The 16,576-nt window shown below is 39.8% G+C and overlaps 1 protein-coding gene across 1 annotated transcript in view; it reads right to left on the minus strand.

Annotated features, from left to right (window-relative positions):
* The window catches only part of fkbp16 (FKBP prolyl isomerase 16), a 90,848-nt gene extending 76,894 nt beyond the window's left edge, over positions 1 to 13,954 (minus strand). Inside the window, exons 1-3 of the mRNA XM_034176532.1 lie at positions 13,351 to 13,954; positions 13,011 to 13,180; positions 5,200 to 5,288 (exon numbers count right to left, since the gene is read on the minus strand). Of these exons, the coding sequence (XP_034032423.1) occupies positions 5,200 to 5,288; positions 13,011 to 13,180; positions 13,351 to 13,786 (695 nt within the window). The 5' untranslated portion in view covers positions 13,787 to 13,954. The remainder of the gene's footprint in view (positions 1 to 5,199; positions 5,289 to 13,010; positions 13,181 to 13,350) is intronic.
* Positions 13,955 to 16,576: the final 2,622 nt, after the last annotated feature.

Here is a 16,576-nt window from a genome sequence, read left to right on the forward strand (position 1 = left end):
GACTGAAAGAATTTTTTTTTAAAGGAGAGATGTGAAATTTCAACTAGTTTGCCAGAAAGCACACGAGAGACTCGAGCCAAGATTTGATTTTTTCTGGATCAAAATCCTGTGATGCAACTGAAGCAGCAGGACCTTCATGGCTGGGACAACGGTGGGGGATCGAACCCACGCGGCTCGCACCAAAAGACCGTTCCTCTACCAGGTCAGCCAAAGGGGAACTCCCCGTTAGCCAAGCTAGCGGGAACGTCTTTTCAATTGGGACCCGGGACTTTCATCCCACTACACATCTCCCCACCATTTTTGACTTCGTCCCGAAGTCACAGGTGCATGTTAGCATAGTCTGTGACCCACATCCTGTTCGTGACGCCAGATTGAAGCAGCAGGACCTTCGTGACCGGGATGACGGTGGGGGATCGAACCCACGCGGCTAGCACCAAAAGACCGTTCCTCTACCAGGTCAGCCAAAGGGGAACTCCCCGTTAGCTAAGCTAGCGGGAACATCTTTTCAATTGGGACCCGGGACTTTCATCCCGCTACACAACAGATACAGAAGCTGGTAACTCCTTCAGAATGGTCATGAATGTCTTGGTGGCTTATCTCACTAGCCTTCTCCTTGTACGGTCACTCAGTTTTTGAGAGCTGCTTGCTCAGCATAAATTTACCATACAGTACAGTATATATATATATATATGCTCAACTGCTTTTAGGGTCCCTTCACACATAGTACGAATAAGTACTAATCAGGGCGAATTGGGGCGGAACAGCTCGTATGAGCGAACCATGAAAACATCAAGCCAACGGGCAGGTGTGAACGATATCACTACGGCGGTTTCGTGCACGCCACAGTGTTGTGCATGCTCAGCAGGAACACAATGCGAGCGCAGCTGCTGTGAAAAAAAATACATGCCACACACATGCAGGCCACATGTGTGTTGCTTTTTGCAAAGCCACACTCATGGGGCACTTAGACAAATTTCACATCCAGCTCGAAAGTGATCGTCTGCTGACTGTTTACGTGCTAACAACCCAAATGGCCACATATTTTCGAAGTGCCAAGCAAGCGGTGTTAGATGTTCGTGTGTGTCACCTGGAATTTGACCGACACCTGCCGCGTGAGGGTTCTAATGCGCTTTCACAGTGCACACTCTGTCTTTCAGCCACTGGTGTGTGCAAATAGTTGTAGCAACAGGTGTACAAAGTGTTGGAGGCAGCTCTGATTTTTCATGGTTGGCATGCAATTCCTCCTTCGTCCGCTAGTCGAGTTAAATTGTGTTATGTGTGAAAGGGCCCTTAGCGAGGACACTCGGAGCGGCACATTCAGCCAGGATTCAACGTGCTTGAACAATTCATCTAGCCCCTCGAACGCAGTCTGAATGCTTCAATTTGCGAACGAATTGCCGTATGAATATTACGACTCCAGTCAGACTGCAGTACGACTGCAACTTAACTGTCAATCAAATGTTTTCCGACACGAGTACAACACAAATTCAGACTGCATGTTCTCTGGTCGCACAAATGTGGCGACTGCTGTAAGAATGCTGTATTCGGTAATTTAACATTTCCCATAATCCCCCTGCGCTTCCCAGAATGCACCGCAGCACCAGCAGAGTTCCGGCGTTTCAAAGCCATGTAAACAATGACTAGTGAGGATGTGGATGGTGCAGATTCAGCGAGTTCATGAGCGATTATGAGGAAGACACATTCTTCCAAGGTGAGAGGGTTATCTAGAGGAGGTGTAGCACCTGTGATGGACCTCTGCTGTGCCTCAATGTTGTCTTGTTGTCCATACCTCATGAGTTGTATTTGCACTATGCCCTAAACTGGTGTCGCAGACTGAATGGTCCACCCTGCCTCCACTGTTCATGCATGATTTCGGAGCTCTGAAACAGAGTCTCTTCACCCAAAGCAATCAAATGGATTAATGCAGGGGTGCCCAAGTTCGGTCCTCAATATCTACCTTGAAAGACTTGTTAGCAGGCTTTTAATGAGTCTTTCATTGGATTCAGGTATGTTGGAGCAGGGAGACAACTAAGAGTGTCCGGAAGGTAGATCTTGAGGACCAAACTTGGGTACCCCTGGATTAATGTGATTATTAACTATCAGATGACAAGGTAAAACCTCTTAAATCATTCTAAAATCAGTTTTAAGCAGAAACTAGGCCATTTTAAGCAGAAACAAGGCGATACTTGGTGATGCTTTGAAATGACCCACATGCAGCTCATGTAGCTGCGGCGCTCTGATCGCTTTCTCCATCTTTTATGATGAAATAATGCTGAATTTATGTGGAAATGATTGTTGTACAAAAGCTTTAGATATCTGTCGTTGAGATAGATGATGACTGGAGTGCAGTTTTAAGCAGAAACAAGGTGATAATCAGTCAACCGCGGCTAATGACTCATGCACAGTGAAGGCAGGGCGGACCAATTTTAGGGGGGACCAATTGGTCTGTGACACCGGAACTCTGCTGAAACCTAACTCTTAAGAAAGTCATGGACTGTGAGACGGCATGAGATTCACAACTGCGAAACAGCTAATGCAGCATTTGAGTGCAGCTCGAATTTGCACGACTGTCATTGAAATCCTTATTCATACAACATTCAGGTTCATTCGTGTTCTAGTGTGATGAGGGTATAAATAAATGCACAATAAATGACTGGATAAGGCCTTAGCGTCTTTCTTAGGGCCCTTGTGAGTAAGTGCTTTGTTTTGTTTTTTAGAGATTAGGACCCAGGAGCTTTCTATTATGAGTGAGTCTCATTAACCTCCAAGTAACCCTTATATCAATCTCTAGAGTAATTTCTGTTAAAGATATAACATGACACTTTATCACTTCATATAAAGTCTTCTTCTTCTTCTTCTTTTTCTTTTTACATAATGAGTCATTCTTAAATTACTTCAAATTCAGTGAGCAGAGAATAACATATTTGGGCACCACACAAGTAAGAGAATCATGTTTAAAGAGCTGTCATGATGTGATGATGGTGTCCCTTGCGGTAAGGCTAAATCTGACTCCGCAGCACACAACCCTAATCAGCTGCATCAAAACAATCATTAGCTAACCTCCTGCGGCCTCCCCCTTTCTCTGCTCCCTTCCACACACAGAGGATTAGAATTTACACAACACCTCACACCCATGTCCCATCGCCTGTTCCCCCACTCAACAGTCTTCACACACACAAACACAAAATATGGGGCCACACAGATGCAGCCATACTTGTGGAGCTGAGTTGTGGTTATTGTTGTTCTTTATCATTTTGTGTAAAGACTAAAATGTCTTGACTGAAAACAGACTGAAATACATTGTTCTCTTTTGACTAAAACTACTAAAATTAACAGACTTTTAGTCGACAAAAACATAACTAGATAAAAACGGTATGTGAATGACTAAATATGACTCAAACTTAAAAGGACATTTGACAAAAGACTAACACAAAATTAAAAAACAGGTGACAAAATTAAGACTAGTTCAAACAAGTTTTCCATTCCAAATAAATATTTTATTGCTGTTTGATATTTACAAGTGCACAGGTGTGGCTGTTTTAATGGTATTTTGCAGCTGTTCTTGTCTGAAGAGTAGTTGTGTCACATGTAGCCGTTGGTTCCTCTATGAGTCACGGAGAGTTTATAGAATTTCTTCTGTTCTGATATGTAGCCCACGATGGCGTTTTTAGGGCCACATAGAATTTTTTTTTTTAGACTTCGACAATAAAGTCGTAATATTACGAGAATAAAGTCGTAATTTTAAGACTTCGAGAATAAAGTCGTAATATTACGAGAATAAATTTGTAATTTTACGAGAATAAAGTCATAATATTACGAGAATAATGTTGTAATATTACAAGAAAAAAGTTGAAATATTATATTATGACTTTATTTTCATACTATTGCGACTTTTTTCTGGTAATATTACGACTTTTTTCTCATAATATTATGACTTTATTCTCGAAGTCCAAAAAATAAAAAATAAAAAGAAATTCAATGTGGCCCTAAAACTCCACCGTAGTAGCCCTAACTGTTTGGACCATTAAAAAAACTGAGTCTTGAAACCTGTAAGCATGCTGATAAAAAGATAGCTCCCAAAAGTACTGCAAAAAACAACAAGAACAAAGAAACTCTGTTGGATTTATATGATTTTTATGTGTACATTGGTTGCACAAGATCAGATTGTGTCCAAATAACACAATTTTGTCGGAGTCAACCTAAAAGGTTAATTTTCTACACACGCTTACTCCTGCCAAGGGTTACGGGGGGACACACACCTATGCCAGCAGACATATGGCGAGAGGTTGGGTTACACCTTGAACAGGATGCCAGTCTTTCACAGCATTGTGGATTTTTACAGGTGAAAAGTGATGACATTCATTTTTATTGATAACAGAATTGAAACAAACATATTTTCGTTATTTTTACATTTAATATCCATTGTCAATGTTTGACCATCTTCTATTTTGTCTGTATTTTAGAGAAGACTATTCTTTCTAATGTGTGCTATTATATGCTTTACGTGCAAGACTAATTATCAAATCACCTGAGTTGATCAATGTCTCATTTTAATATATTCATCTTATTGCAAGTAAACATAAAATATAAACTGTGGTTTTTGGCAGTAACACATTTGTCTGTCCTGTGTTTGTTGTGCTTCTCTAATGTGTAATGGACATTGGCTGTAACTCTAGTGGTGCCCTACCATAGGTGGGGAGGTTACATACACACCAATGACAGGCTGCCTCTGAATGGTCTTAGAAAGAAGCCATCTGCTCCTGTTTATGGTTCATTAACCTTGCTGCCCTGATAACTAGGCTGGCCCCATAGCAACAGGTAGAATAGGACAGGGATTTGTACAATAATGATGCCCGCTAATGCCACTTCTGAAATGAAGATAGAAGAAGGACTGCATTTCTGTAGCACTTTTCCATCTCACAGATGCTCAGTGCTTTATATTGATGCCTCACATTTACTTCCCCATTCAAGACCAACACCAATTTTTACAGCTGGGTGAACTTAAACAATGCAGATTAGGTGTCTTGTCCAAGGACAGAGAGGAAGCATAAACAGGGTTTGAATCCAGGTCTACATATTGGCAGACCAGCTTCTTATCCATTAAGCTGTCTGCTCTAACACAACTGACAGTGTCACAGGGTTTGTGTTCCAACAAGTTCATCAATCCATGTATACAGAAATCATCACAAGAATCCTTACCTTCCCAGACGTCCGTAAGCATACTGTGAATCAGCCAGCAGTAATGTGATCTCTCCTTTCTGCATGAATATGACACACTCCTCCAGGGCCTACAGGTGTCAAACAAAGCAGTACCAACAAAGCAGGGTTATTATGAAGTTTTTTTTCTTTAATAATGGTGAACACACTTTTAACATTCAACTGTCTGTAACGGACTAAAACAATTTATGACTATGACATGTCAAGACACCTTTTCCCTTATTTTCAAAATTGTCTTTGAAGGCAATGAATGAATTTTGAAGTGTGTGTGTGTGTGTGTGTGTGTGTATATATATATATATATATATATATATATATATATATATATATATATATATATATATATATATATATATATATACATACATAAAATAGGCCAGATTTGGTGGATAAAATGTTATTGAAATCAGTGAACCACATTGTAGATAAATAAGCTGGAGAATTTGACAAATGTGGACTGAAGCTGAACTCTACAAAACCTCAAAATTACAAAGGATGAGAAACGCTTACCTGAATGACAATTGTACATAAAGACTACACAAGACAATAGAATATCTACAAAATGATTTTTACTAAAGTGCAGCCTGTTTTAGGTGTAACCTGGAAAACAACATGACAATGTTTTTTTTTTTTATTAACTGCTAAATTACACTGCTCTGATTTTATTCATTGTTTTCTACAAATTAAAACCACAAACTATTGATATTTCTTGAGGAACAAAAATGTTGCCATAAAATTGAGTATTATTTAATGTTCTGAAACAGAAAATTTTATTTGAAATAACTTGTTACATACCAAAATATTTTCTGTTTGCAGTAACTTGGTGCTGAGTTCACTTCCTGTTTTTCACTGAACCTTATGCGTGTTTAAATCATGGCAGTGACAAATTTATGCAACTTGTTTAAAATAAGTAGCTAACTTCACGTTAGACTAAACAATGTGTCTAGCACAACCTAACGTCTTAACTGTGGCATTAGCGATAGACTATATAGCCTACATCAATGGACATTTTTATAAAAAGTCCAAAAGATACATATTGTTATGACACACAGCCTTACTGAAACATTATTAACCATTATTTTGTTTTGGTTCTCACCAGTTCTGGAATAATTTCAAGGTGGATCCCCAAATCGGAAATGATTCTGCTTGGAACACACTGACGGAAAACAATTTCTGGTTTGAAGTCTTGCATTACAGACAAAATTATTATATTCCCACACAGATTTTGTTGTCATTGTGCTACTCTCTCTTTCTCTCTCTCTCTCTCTCTCTCTCTCTCTCTCTCTCTCTCTCTCTCTCTCTCTCTCTCTCTCTCTCTCTCTCTCCCTCTCTCTCTCTCTCTATATATAATATAGACCACCAATTCAAAATTAACCAAAAGTTAATTAAGTTAAATTCACCAAAGTTAAAAATAAGCTTTTGCCCCTACATGTCCAGAATCTGTTTAAAATGAGAGACTCCAGCTACAGTTTGAGAGGAACATTATTATTTGAGAAATTGAAGATCCGTACTACTGTTAAAAGTCATTGTGTTTCCGTCAGGGGTGTTAATATGTGGAATAATTGTCCTGATAATATTAAAATACTTCGTACACTGGTTGATTTTAAAAGGCTTTACAAAAAGAATATATTTACCCGTTATAGGTTAAAGGATTAGGTTTACCATTTTTGTCACTTTTCACGCTTACTTGTTTGGTTGTGTTTTGAAATTTTGTGATTAAGTTAAATTGTTTATGCACTTTTTTTTCTCTTTTTTTGTACAGTTATTATGACCATATATATATATATATATATATATATATATATATATATATATATATATATATATATATATATATATATATATATATATATATATATATATATATATATATATATATATATATATATATATATATATAAATAAAGCAGGGGTGGTGGCCAAGTGGTTAATGCGCTTGGTTTCAATGCAGAAGGCTCCGGGTTCAAATCCCACCCCTGCCACATTTCTCCATGTAATGTGGAGTTGCGTCAGGAAGGGCATCCGGCGTAAAACCTGTGCCAATTCAACATGCAGATTCACCTTGGATTTGCTGTGGCGACCCCGAGTGCAAACAAGGGAGCAGCCGAAGGGACTTACTATATATGTGTGTGTGTGTGTGTGTATATGTATATATACATTCTTTATTTTTAATGGTATAAGGGGAGGGTGCTTATGAGCTTTGCTTCTGCCTTCACCCTTTCGGCCACACAGGTTCTTTGTACATTGTTTCTTTTATGTTTTGTTATTGCCTTTGTTGTTGCTCAGCTGTGTGCCGGATAAATAAATAAATTCAAATACAAATTCAATTCTGGATTGGACTCTAATTTATTAAAGATAAGAATATTTTAATCACCGTCACCCAATATGGTTCAGAAAAATACACTTCCATATTTTCCTCAAACCTTCCAGCTCTTGGGCATATTGTATAGGGAATGGGATTGTGATGCCAGCCATGCAATCCATTGTGGACTTTATGGTCATACGTTAGCGCTAGTTCTGCTGGAGCAAAATTTCTCTATTGGGTTACAAAGTTAAATTTTAGAAACTGACGACTCGTCAGAATGGACGAGTGTGAACTGTTGTGTTTTGAAATGCCACCACCACCAGATGATCGCAATGGAAAACCATTCTGGAACAGAGTTAGATTTTTAGCTTTCCTGCTTGGAAACGGCACAAAGGAGCTCAGATCACCATCTTCATAGTTGTAGAATAGAAACATAGAGTAGAAACTAGAAACAACATTGAAATAAGTATAAAATTAGTTGCGTTGTTTTTAGTGGTTACTACAATGACATGTTTGTGTGTGTGACAGTGAGAGACACGAGTGGTGACCTACATTTGTGCACATGATGGTCTTCTGGTTGCTGCATTTATTGCACCCAGCCAGGGGAATTGAATGTGGGCACTCAGTGATTCATAATTCCAAAACTGCTCGTATGTATGTGGAGGCACTGACACCACAAACAATGTAAGAGAAAATGTCGGGAATGTTAGCATCGGTAGTTCGTCAAAATCAGCAGACCACGCTGTGTACATGTGGATCAGCTCCTCAGACTGTTTCTATTTTGGCCAACTGATGCTCCTTTGCTTCCTTGTTGAGCTGCTTTCTGTACTGCAACTTACTGTGGATTTACCCACCCAACATTGAGGGTTTTTTATTCTCTGTTAACCATTTGTTCCTTCTTCCTCATCACCCATCACAGTGGTTGTTTAGTGTGTATATATATATATATATATATATATATATATATATATATATATATATATATATATATATATATATATATATATATATATATATATATATATATATATATATATATATAGTGAGGAAAATAAGTATTTGAACACCCTGCGATTTTGCAAGTTCTCCCACTTAGATATCATGGAGGGGTCTGAAATTCTCACCTTAGGTACATGTCCACTGTGAGAGACATAATCTAAAAAAAAAAAATCCGGAAATCACAATGTATGTTTTTTTTAAATAATTTATTTGTATGTTACTGCTGCAAATAAATATTTGAACACCTGTGAAAATCAATGTTAATATTTGGTACAGTAGCCTTTGTTTGCAATTACAGAGGTCAAACGTTTCCTGTAGTTTTTCCACCAGGTTTTCACACACTGCAACAGGGATTTTGGCCCATTCCTCCATACAGATCTTCTCTAGATCTTTCAGGTTTGAAGTTTCAGCTCCTTCCAAAGATTTTCTATTGAGTTCAGGTCTGGAGACTGGCCAGGCCACTCCAGGACCTTGAAATGCTTCTTACAGAGCCCCTCCTTAGTTGCCCTGGCTGTGTGTTTGGGATCATTGTCATGCTGGAGACCCAGCCATGACCCATCTTCATTGCTCTTACTGAGGGAAGGAGGTTGTTTGCCAAAATCTCGCAGTACATGACCCCATCCATCCTCCCTTCAATACGGTGCAGTCGTCCTGTCCCCTTTGCAGAAGAGCACCCCCAGAGTATGATGTTTCCACCCCCATGCTTCACGGTTGGGATGGTTTTCTTGGGGTTGTTCTCATCCTCTAAACATGGTAAGTAGAGTTGATTCCAAAAAGCTCTATTCTGGTCTCATCTGACCACATGACCTTCTCCCATGCCTTCTCTGGATCATCCAGATGATCACTGGTGAACTTCAAACGGGCCTGGACATGTGCTGGCTTGAGCAGGGGGACCTTGCTGCCCTGCAGGATTTTAAACCATGACAGCATCATGTGTTACTAATGTAATCTTTGTGACTGTGGTCCCAGCTCTCTTCAGGTCATTGACCAGGTCCTCCTGTGTAGTTCTGAGCTTTCTCAGAATCATCCTTACCCCACAAAGTGAGATCTTGCATGGAATCACAGACTGAGGGAGATTGACAGTCATCTTGTGTTTCTTCCACTTTCTAATAAATAATCATAACAGTTGTTGTCTTCTACCAAGCTGCTTGCCTGTTGTCCTGTAGTCCATCCCAGCCTTGTGTAGGTCTACAGTTTTGTCCCTGTGTCCTTAGACAGCTCTTTGGTCTTGGTGGTGGACAGGTTGGAGTGTGACTGATTGAGTGTGGGAACAGGTGTCTTTTATACAGGTAACAAGTTCAAACAGGTGCAATTAATACAGGTAAAGAGGGCAGAATAAGAGGGCTTAAAGAAAAATTAACAGGTCTGTGTGAGCCAGAATTCTTGCTGGTTGGTAGGTGTTGAAATACTTATTTGCAGCAGTAACATACAAATAAATTATTTAAAAAATCATACATTGTGATTTCCGGATTTTTTTTTTTTTAGATTATGTCTCTCCCAGTGGACATGTACCTAAGGTGAGAATTTCAGACCCCTCCATGATTTCTAAGTGGGAGAACTTGCAAAACTGCAGGGTGTTCAAATACTTATTTTTCTCACTGTGTGTGTATATATATATATATATATATATATATATATATATATATATATATATATATATATATATATATATATATATATATATATATATATACAACCCCTGGCAAAAATTATGGAATCACCGGCCTCGGAGGATGTTCATTCAGTTGTTTAATTTTGTAGAAAAAAAGCAGATCACAGACATGACACAAAACTAAAGTCATTTCAAATGGTAACTTTCTGGCTTTAAGAAACACTATAAGAAATCAGGAAAAAAAAATTGTGGCAGTCAGTAACGGTTACTTTTTTAGACCAAGCAGAGGGAAAAAAATATGGAATCACTCAATTCTGAGGAAAAAATTATGGAATCATGAAAAACAAAAACGCTCCAACACATCACTAGTATTTTGTTGCACCACCTCTGGCTTTTATAACAGCTTGCAGTCTCTGAGGCATGGACTTAATGAGTGACAAACAGTAATCTTCATCAATCTGGCTCCAACTTTCTCAGCTTGCTGTTGCCAGATCAGCTTTGCAGGTTGGAGCCTTGTCATGGACCATTTTCTTCAACTTCCACCAAAGATTTTCAATTGGATTAAGATCTGGACTATTTGCAGGCCATGACATTGACCCTATGTATCTTTTTGCAAGGAATATTTTCACAGTTTTTGCTCTATGGCAAGATGCATTATCATCTTGAAAAATGATTTCATCATCCCCAAACAACCTTTCAATTGATGGGATAAGAAAAGTGTCCAAAATATCAACATAAACTTGTGCATTTATTGATGATGTAATGACAGCCATCTCCCCAGTGCCTTTACCTGACATGCAGCCCCATATCATCAATGACTGTGGAAATTTACATGTTCTCTTCAGGCAGTCATCTTTATAAATCTCATTGGAACGGCACCAAACAAAAGTTCCAGCATCATCACCTTGCCCAATGCAGATTCGAGATTCATCACTGAATATGACTTTCATCCAGTCATCCACAGTCCACGATTGCTTTTCCTTAGCCCATTGTAACCTTGTTTGTTTCTGTTTAGGTGTTAATGATGGCTTTCTTTTAACTTTTCTGTATGTAAATCCCATTTCCTTTAGGCGGTTTCTTACAGTTCGGTCACAGACGTTGACTCCAGTTTCCTCCCATTCGTTCCTCATTTGTTTTGTTGTGCATTTTCGATTTTTGAGACATATTGCTTTAAGTTTTCTGTCTTGACGCTTTGATGTCTTCCTTGGTCTACCAGTATGTTTGCCTTTAACAACCTTCCCATGTTGTTTGTATTTGGTCCAGAGTTTAGACACAGCTGACTGTGAACAACCAACATCTTTTGCAACATTGCGTGATGATTTACCCTCTTTTAATAGTTTGATAATCCTCTCCTTTGTTTCAATTGACATCTCTCGTGTTGGAGCCATGATTCATGTCAGTCCACTTGGTGCAACAGTTCTCCAAGGTGTGATCACTCCTTTTTAGATGCAGACTAACGAGCAGATCTGATTTGATGCAGGTGTTAGTTTTGGGGATGAAAATTTACAGGGTGATTCCATAATTTATTCCTTAGAATTGAGTGAGTCCATATTTTTTTTCCCTCTGCTTGGTCTAAAAAAGTAACTGTTACTGACTGCCACAATTTTTTTCCTGATTTCTTGTAGTGTTTCTTAAAGCCAGAAAGTTGCCATCTGAAATGACTTTAGTTTTGTGTCATGTCTGTGATCTGCTTTTTTTCTACAAAATTAAACAACTGAATGAACATCCTCCGAGGCCGGTGATTCCATAATTATTGCCAGGGGTTGTATATATATATATAAGATCTGTTAGAAAAGTATCGGACCTTTTAATTTTTTTTCAAAAACCTGATGGATTTGAATCATGTGTGCTTGCATGAGCCAACCTTGAACCTTCGTGCACATGCGTGATTTTATTTCACGCCTGTCGGTTGCGTCATTTGCTTGTAAGCAGCCTTTGTGTGAGGATGGGTGGAGTCTCTCGTCGTTTTTTCTTTGCAAGGAAATGGCGGAACGACTGGAGCAGCGCGACTGCATCAAATTTTGCCACAAACTGGGCAATAGCCAGGTGGAAACCATTTGGATTATTCAGACGGCTTTCGGTGAAGATTCTCTGGGCATCACACAGATTAAGGAGCGGTACAACCGGTTTAAAGACGGCCGCACAACGGTGGAGGGCGCGCCGCGCTCTGATCGGCATCAACACGCTGAAACGACGAGATCATTTCCAAAGTGAACGCTGTGGTGATGTGGGACCGTTGTGTGATTATCCGAGAAATTGCGGAAGAGGTGGACATCAGCACTTTTTCAGCACATTCCACTGTGAAAGAAGATTTTGCCATGAAAAGAGTGGCAGCGAAATTCATCGGCACGAAGCTGATGGCGCAGCAACAGCGCCTCCATGTTGAAGTCTCACAGGACATGTTGTAACATGCCCAGCTCGTCAACCATTCGGAAGATTCAGACGGCTTTCGGTGGCTTTTCAGTCGTGTGACTATCCGAGAAATTGTGGACAAACTGGACATGTCAGGGCATGTCTGTGTGTGTTTTTTGCCTCCTTGCTCTCGGCCGAGACGGTATGTACCAGGCCGGCTTATATGAGGCCGGTATGGTTTGCTCAGCCCTGCTGTTGACCTAAGGCAGGATATACATCTGGAGCTGGTCCCCGGGCGCCTAAAGGCGACTTCTGCTCCTAACTGGCAATTAGGATGGTTTAAATGTAGTAAACACATATCATTGTGCAGGGAACATGTTCCTTTGTGCATATGACAATAAAATTCTTTTGAATCCTTTGAATCCTTTTGAATTAAACTCATTCATTCATTCATTCATTGCATCCAGTCTCATTGATACACCCACTACTTCCTGACAAACAGACTGAAGGGTTATGAGCTTTCACCTGATTGACATCTCCCTCTCCAATAACAAATACAAGCTTGCAGTCCTTCTCCACCACGGTGCGGTCCTCCATCACACACTGCATTTTGACCGTGACCTCCTGGCCCCAGGTTGGGCACAGGACATCTGAGGCCCCGGGTTCCAGTACCTTCTTCCGCAACAGCTTATCTTCTGAATGGGGGGGAAAAAGACAGAATGGCATAGACTAAAAAGGGAGCTGATCTGACAGTGGTTTATACCCAGAAATGGCAGTGCATGTGCATGTTTCAGTTGAACATTGCATGTATGTATCATTAATCTTACATATATGTCATGTAGCATGGTGTTTCCTAAAACCCTACCTGTGAGGTTCTCCCAGTCGTCTGCATTAAATAAGTCCTGAAATCTGGAGGATGCCCACTCCTCTTGATAATATTCTGGAAAGAGACTCTCCACTGAACTGTCCCTCCTCAACACTGCATCAGCTGTCGAAGATGGGTCTTGGAATCGGACCATCTTCCAACTGTTTGTTTTTTTCAGCGTCCTTTGAAATTTGCCTTGTGTCTCTCTACTTTCTCTCATGACCTCAGTATTTTTAACTTCTCCATAGCTTTTTGGTTCTCCTTGCTCTTTGCCATGCTGCTCCTCATCTTCCTCTGCAGTGCCGCGGAGATGTTGGGTAGATCTTTCTTCATCGACAAGCTCAGAAATGTCGCATTGTACTTCTCCAGGCCCCACTGCAGAGTCTTCACAACATGTTTGCGTCTCCATTTCGCTACACAGAGCAATGGACACCATCTGTGATAGTTTCCGAGAGAGCTGATTCTCCCTGTAGTGACCCAATTTCTGCTACCAACTCACTTTAGCAACAAAAACTATCAGCATCCATGCTTAAAATGATGGGCTCATTACAAATATACAGTGTCCATGTTGTGTTCCATTATGTCCATTTTACAAGGCTTCCCTTGCAAAGAAGTTTGTCTTGCCTGCAGCTGTGGAGTTTCACTTTGTCCTCGCTGCTGTCCTGCTGGTGTCCGTCTTAGTCTACTCTAGTGCTGTGGGAGCAAAAAGAAATGATCAATGTTTTTTTTTTTAAAAATGGTTGCAGTGCAACATAGCACACTCAACCAGCAGGTTTGTGTGGTGGTAATCTGCAGGATTAGAAGAGAAAAACCTAATCTGCCAGAACGTCTGTAAGCTTCTTAATGACTTCACTGACGTGCCCCACGTGCAGTTTCCATGAATACGATCAACCAATAAAATCGCTAAATTAATTTCCTTTATTTTATGTTGAGATTTTTATTTTCAATTTTTAATTAGTCAAGCAATAAGTGACTCCCAGAGTTATGGTGATAATCCACAGAATGTAAAAGTTATCTTGCATCACCAAATTTGGCACACTGTACTGGGATAACTTGGATTTTTGTTGACCTACTCCAGCAAGGTCCTTTTGCTGATTTCTACCAAACTTGTGTTTTTGTAATCGACCTTTTTACTGTCATGTTTTATTACAGCTTCCTGTTAATTGTCCTAAAAATCTGATAAATTAGTGTCTGAGCATGTAAAAACCCCTGTGTTTAAGCAGAAATGGCTTGTTTTCGAATTTTTTGACATGACGTCACAGAAGTCAGACAATCATTTTCAATGCACCTGCTGGACCAGATGTTAGAGAGGAGCAGACGTGGGAGTAAGTCACTGTCAAGTCATTCTCAAGTCATCAATCTACAACTCCCAAGTCAAGTCTCAAGTCAGTTTCCAAACAATTGGTTGTCATTGTGACTTGAGACTTGACTTGGTACTTGATGATTTATGACTTGAGAGTGACTTAATGGTGACTGACTCTCACCTCTGGAGAGGAGGCATGGCTAACAGCTGCTCCTTTACATTTAAAGCAACAGACAAAACAATCCATTCATTCACTTGTGTTTCATTGTTTCACCACCAGAGAGGGCAAATCAGGTAGTACATTTCAGAACATTTGTTTTGAAACGGTTAGTGGAGCAGATATGCGCAATATATGAGGTGAATCGTGACTTTGACTATAAAAGCATGAAATTTGGCACACAGTTAGAGCATACCAACCAGATAATTTTTGGCTATAGGGGCATCGCAAAGGTGGCCATTTTCCAAGATGGCTGCCATGGCTTGTTGCTTTATCAGTTGCTCAGGCTCTAGACTAGATCTTCAAGACTCTTGATTTCAGTGACATATTTAAGGATGAGGAATGTAGTAGTATACTATTTACAACATGCTAGTACCTACGTAACAACATATGGCTCACATTCAGGTAATTAAGTAATTGTAAAACCATTAAAATATGTAATATTGGTGATATTATACATTTTTGAACTGTGACTAATGAGAGTATAACACAGTACCCTCCTTCTCAATGTTTCATTAATTGCTGTTTACAAGAATTATCCAGGGGATAATTGCTGGTGCCTGGTCTTGAGAACCAGGGATGGTAGGTTAAAGATCGTTCATTGTTAATCGTTTATTAATCGTTCAGATGAACTGCGCTCTGATGAGGTGTGCTGAAGCAATCACTTGCACTCACATGCAGAGTTTTTTAATTGTTTTTTGCACTGTTCACATGAAGTTCACGTTATTAATGCGTGATGGAGTTTTTGAACATTTCAAAAAAAAAATTGCGCACTTGCATGAAGCTGCGCACCGTTTACAATGGTTTACAACAATATTGAAACCAGTTTACTCTCCTGGACAGCAGAGTCCATGCAACTGTGTGGATCAAAGTCGTGCAAGTGTCAGGGGGCCTATACTGTACTCTTCCATATGACTGTGCTGGCAGCTGACATACCTTCCTGGTGGTTTCAGCTGATGCTGGATTGGTGGTACTAGAGCTAGTACATACTGTTCTTTAAGTAGTATAGTGAATTATGAGACAATGGCCAAACTATTCAAGTTAGTGGACCCTACTGAGCCTGGACTGTCAGATACACAGCGCCTGATGGTGGTGCTAGAGGGAAGGTGGTGCTAGAGGGAAGGTCCTAGGGTCACCAAATCAATAGACTTCATCCTCAGGGGGCCATGAATGTTTCCAGATAATTTGAAAAGAATCAGATGAAAGCTCTTGGAGTTAACGCGCTAATGTGAAAACTCTGCAGTGGCAGTCCACGAAAAACCATAATATCGCTCCCTGACTCATTATTGGGGATATAAATAGTACCACTGCATTCCTCATCCTTAAAAATGTAGGATTAGGCACCAGGATCAAGACCCTTGGTGGTCTAGAGCCTGAGCTGCTAATAAAACAACAATGCAATGATAATACAACAATGAAAATGCCTTCCTCAGTGATGCCCCTATAGCCAAAATTATCTTTAGGGTATGCTTGAACACTGTGCCAAATTTCATGCTTTTATCATCAAAGTCACAATTCATCCACATATCTGCCCTGCTAGGTGACATAATGAGGAACCATTTAGTCCTGATGTCTTCCTTTTGACACCAAATCCTGATCAATGTTCTGAAAGACAGGTGTTGTAAAAGTTTTGATTTTTTTTTGCCATCACTAATTTGCAGTACAGAAGAAAACTTTTGGATAATTTCCAGTCACATGTACTACTC

Source organism: Thalassophryne amazonica, chromosome 8 (assembly GCF_902500255.1).
Source record: "Thalassophryne amazonica chromosome 8, fThaAma1.1, whole genome shotgun sequence".
NCBI lineage: Eukaryota > Metazoa > Chordata > Actinopteri > Batrachoidiformes > Batrachoididae > Thalassophryne > Thalassophryne amazonica.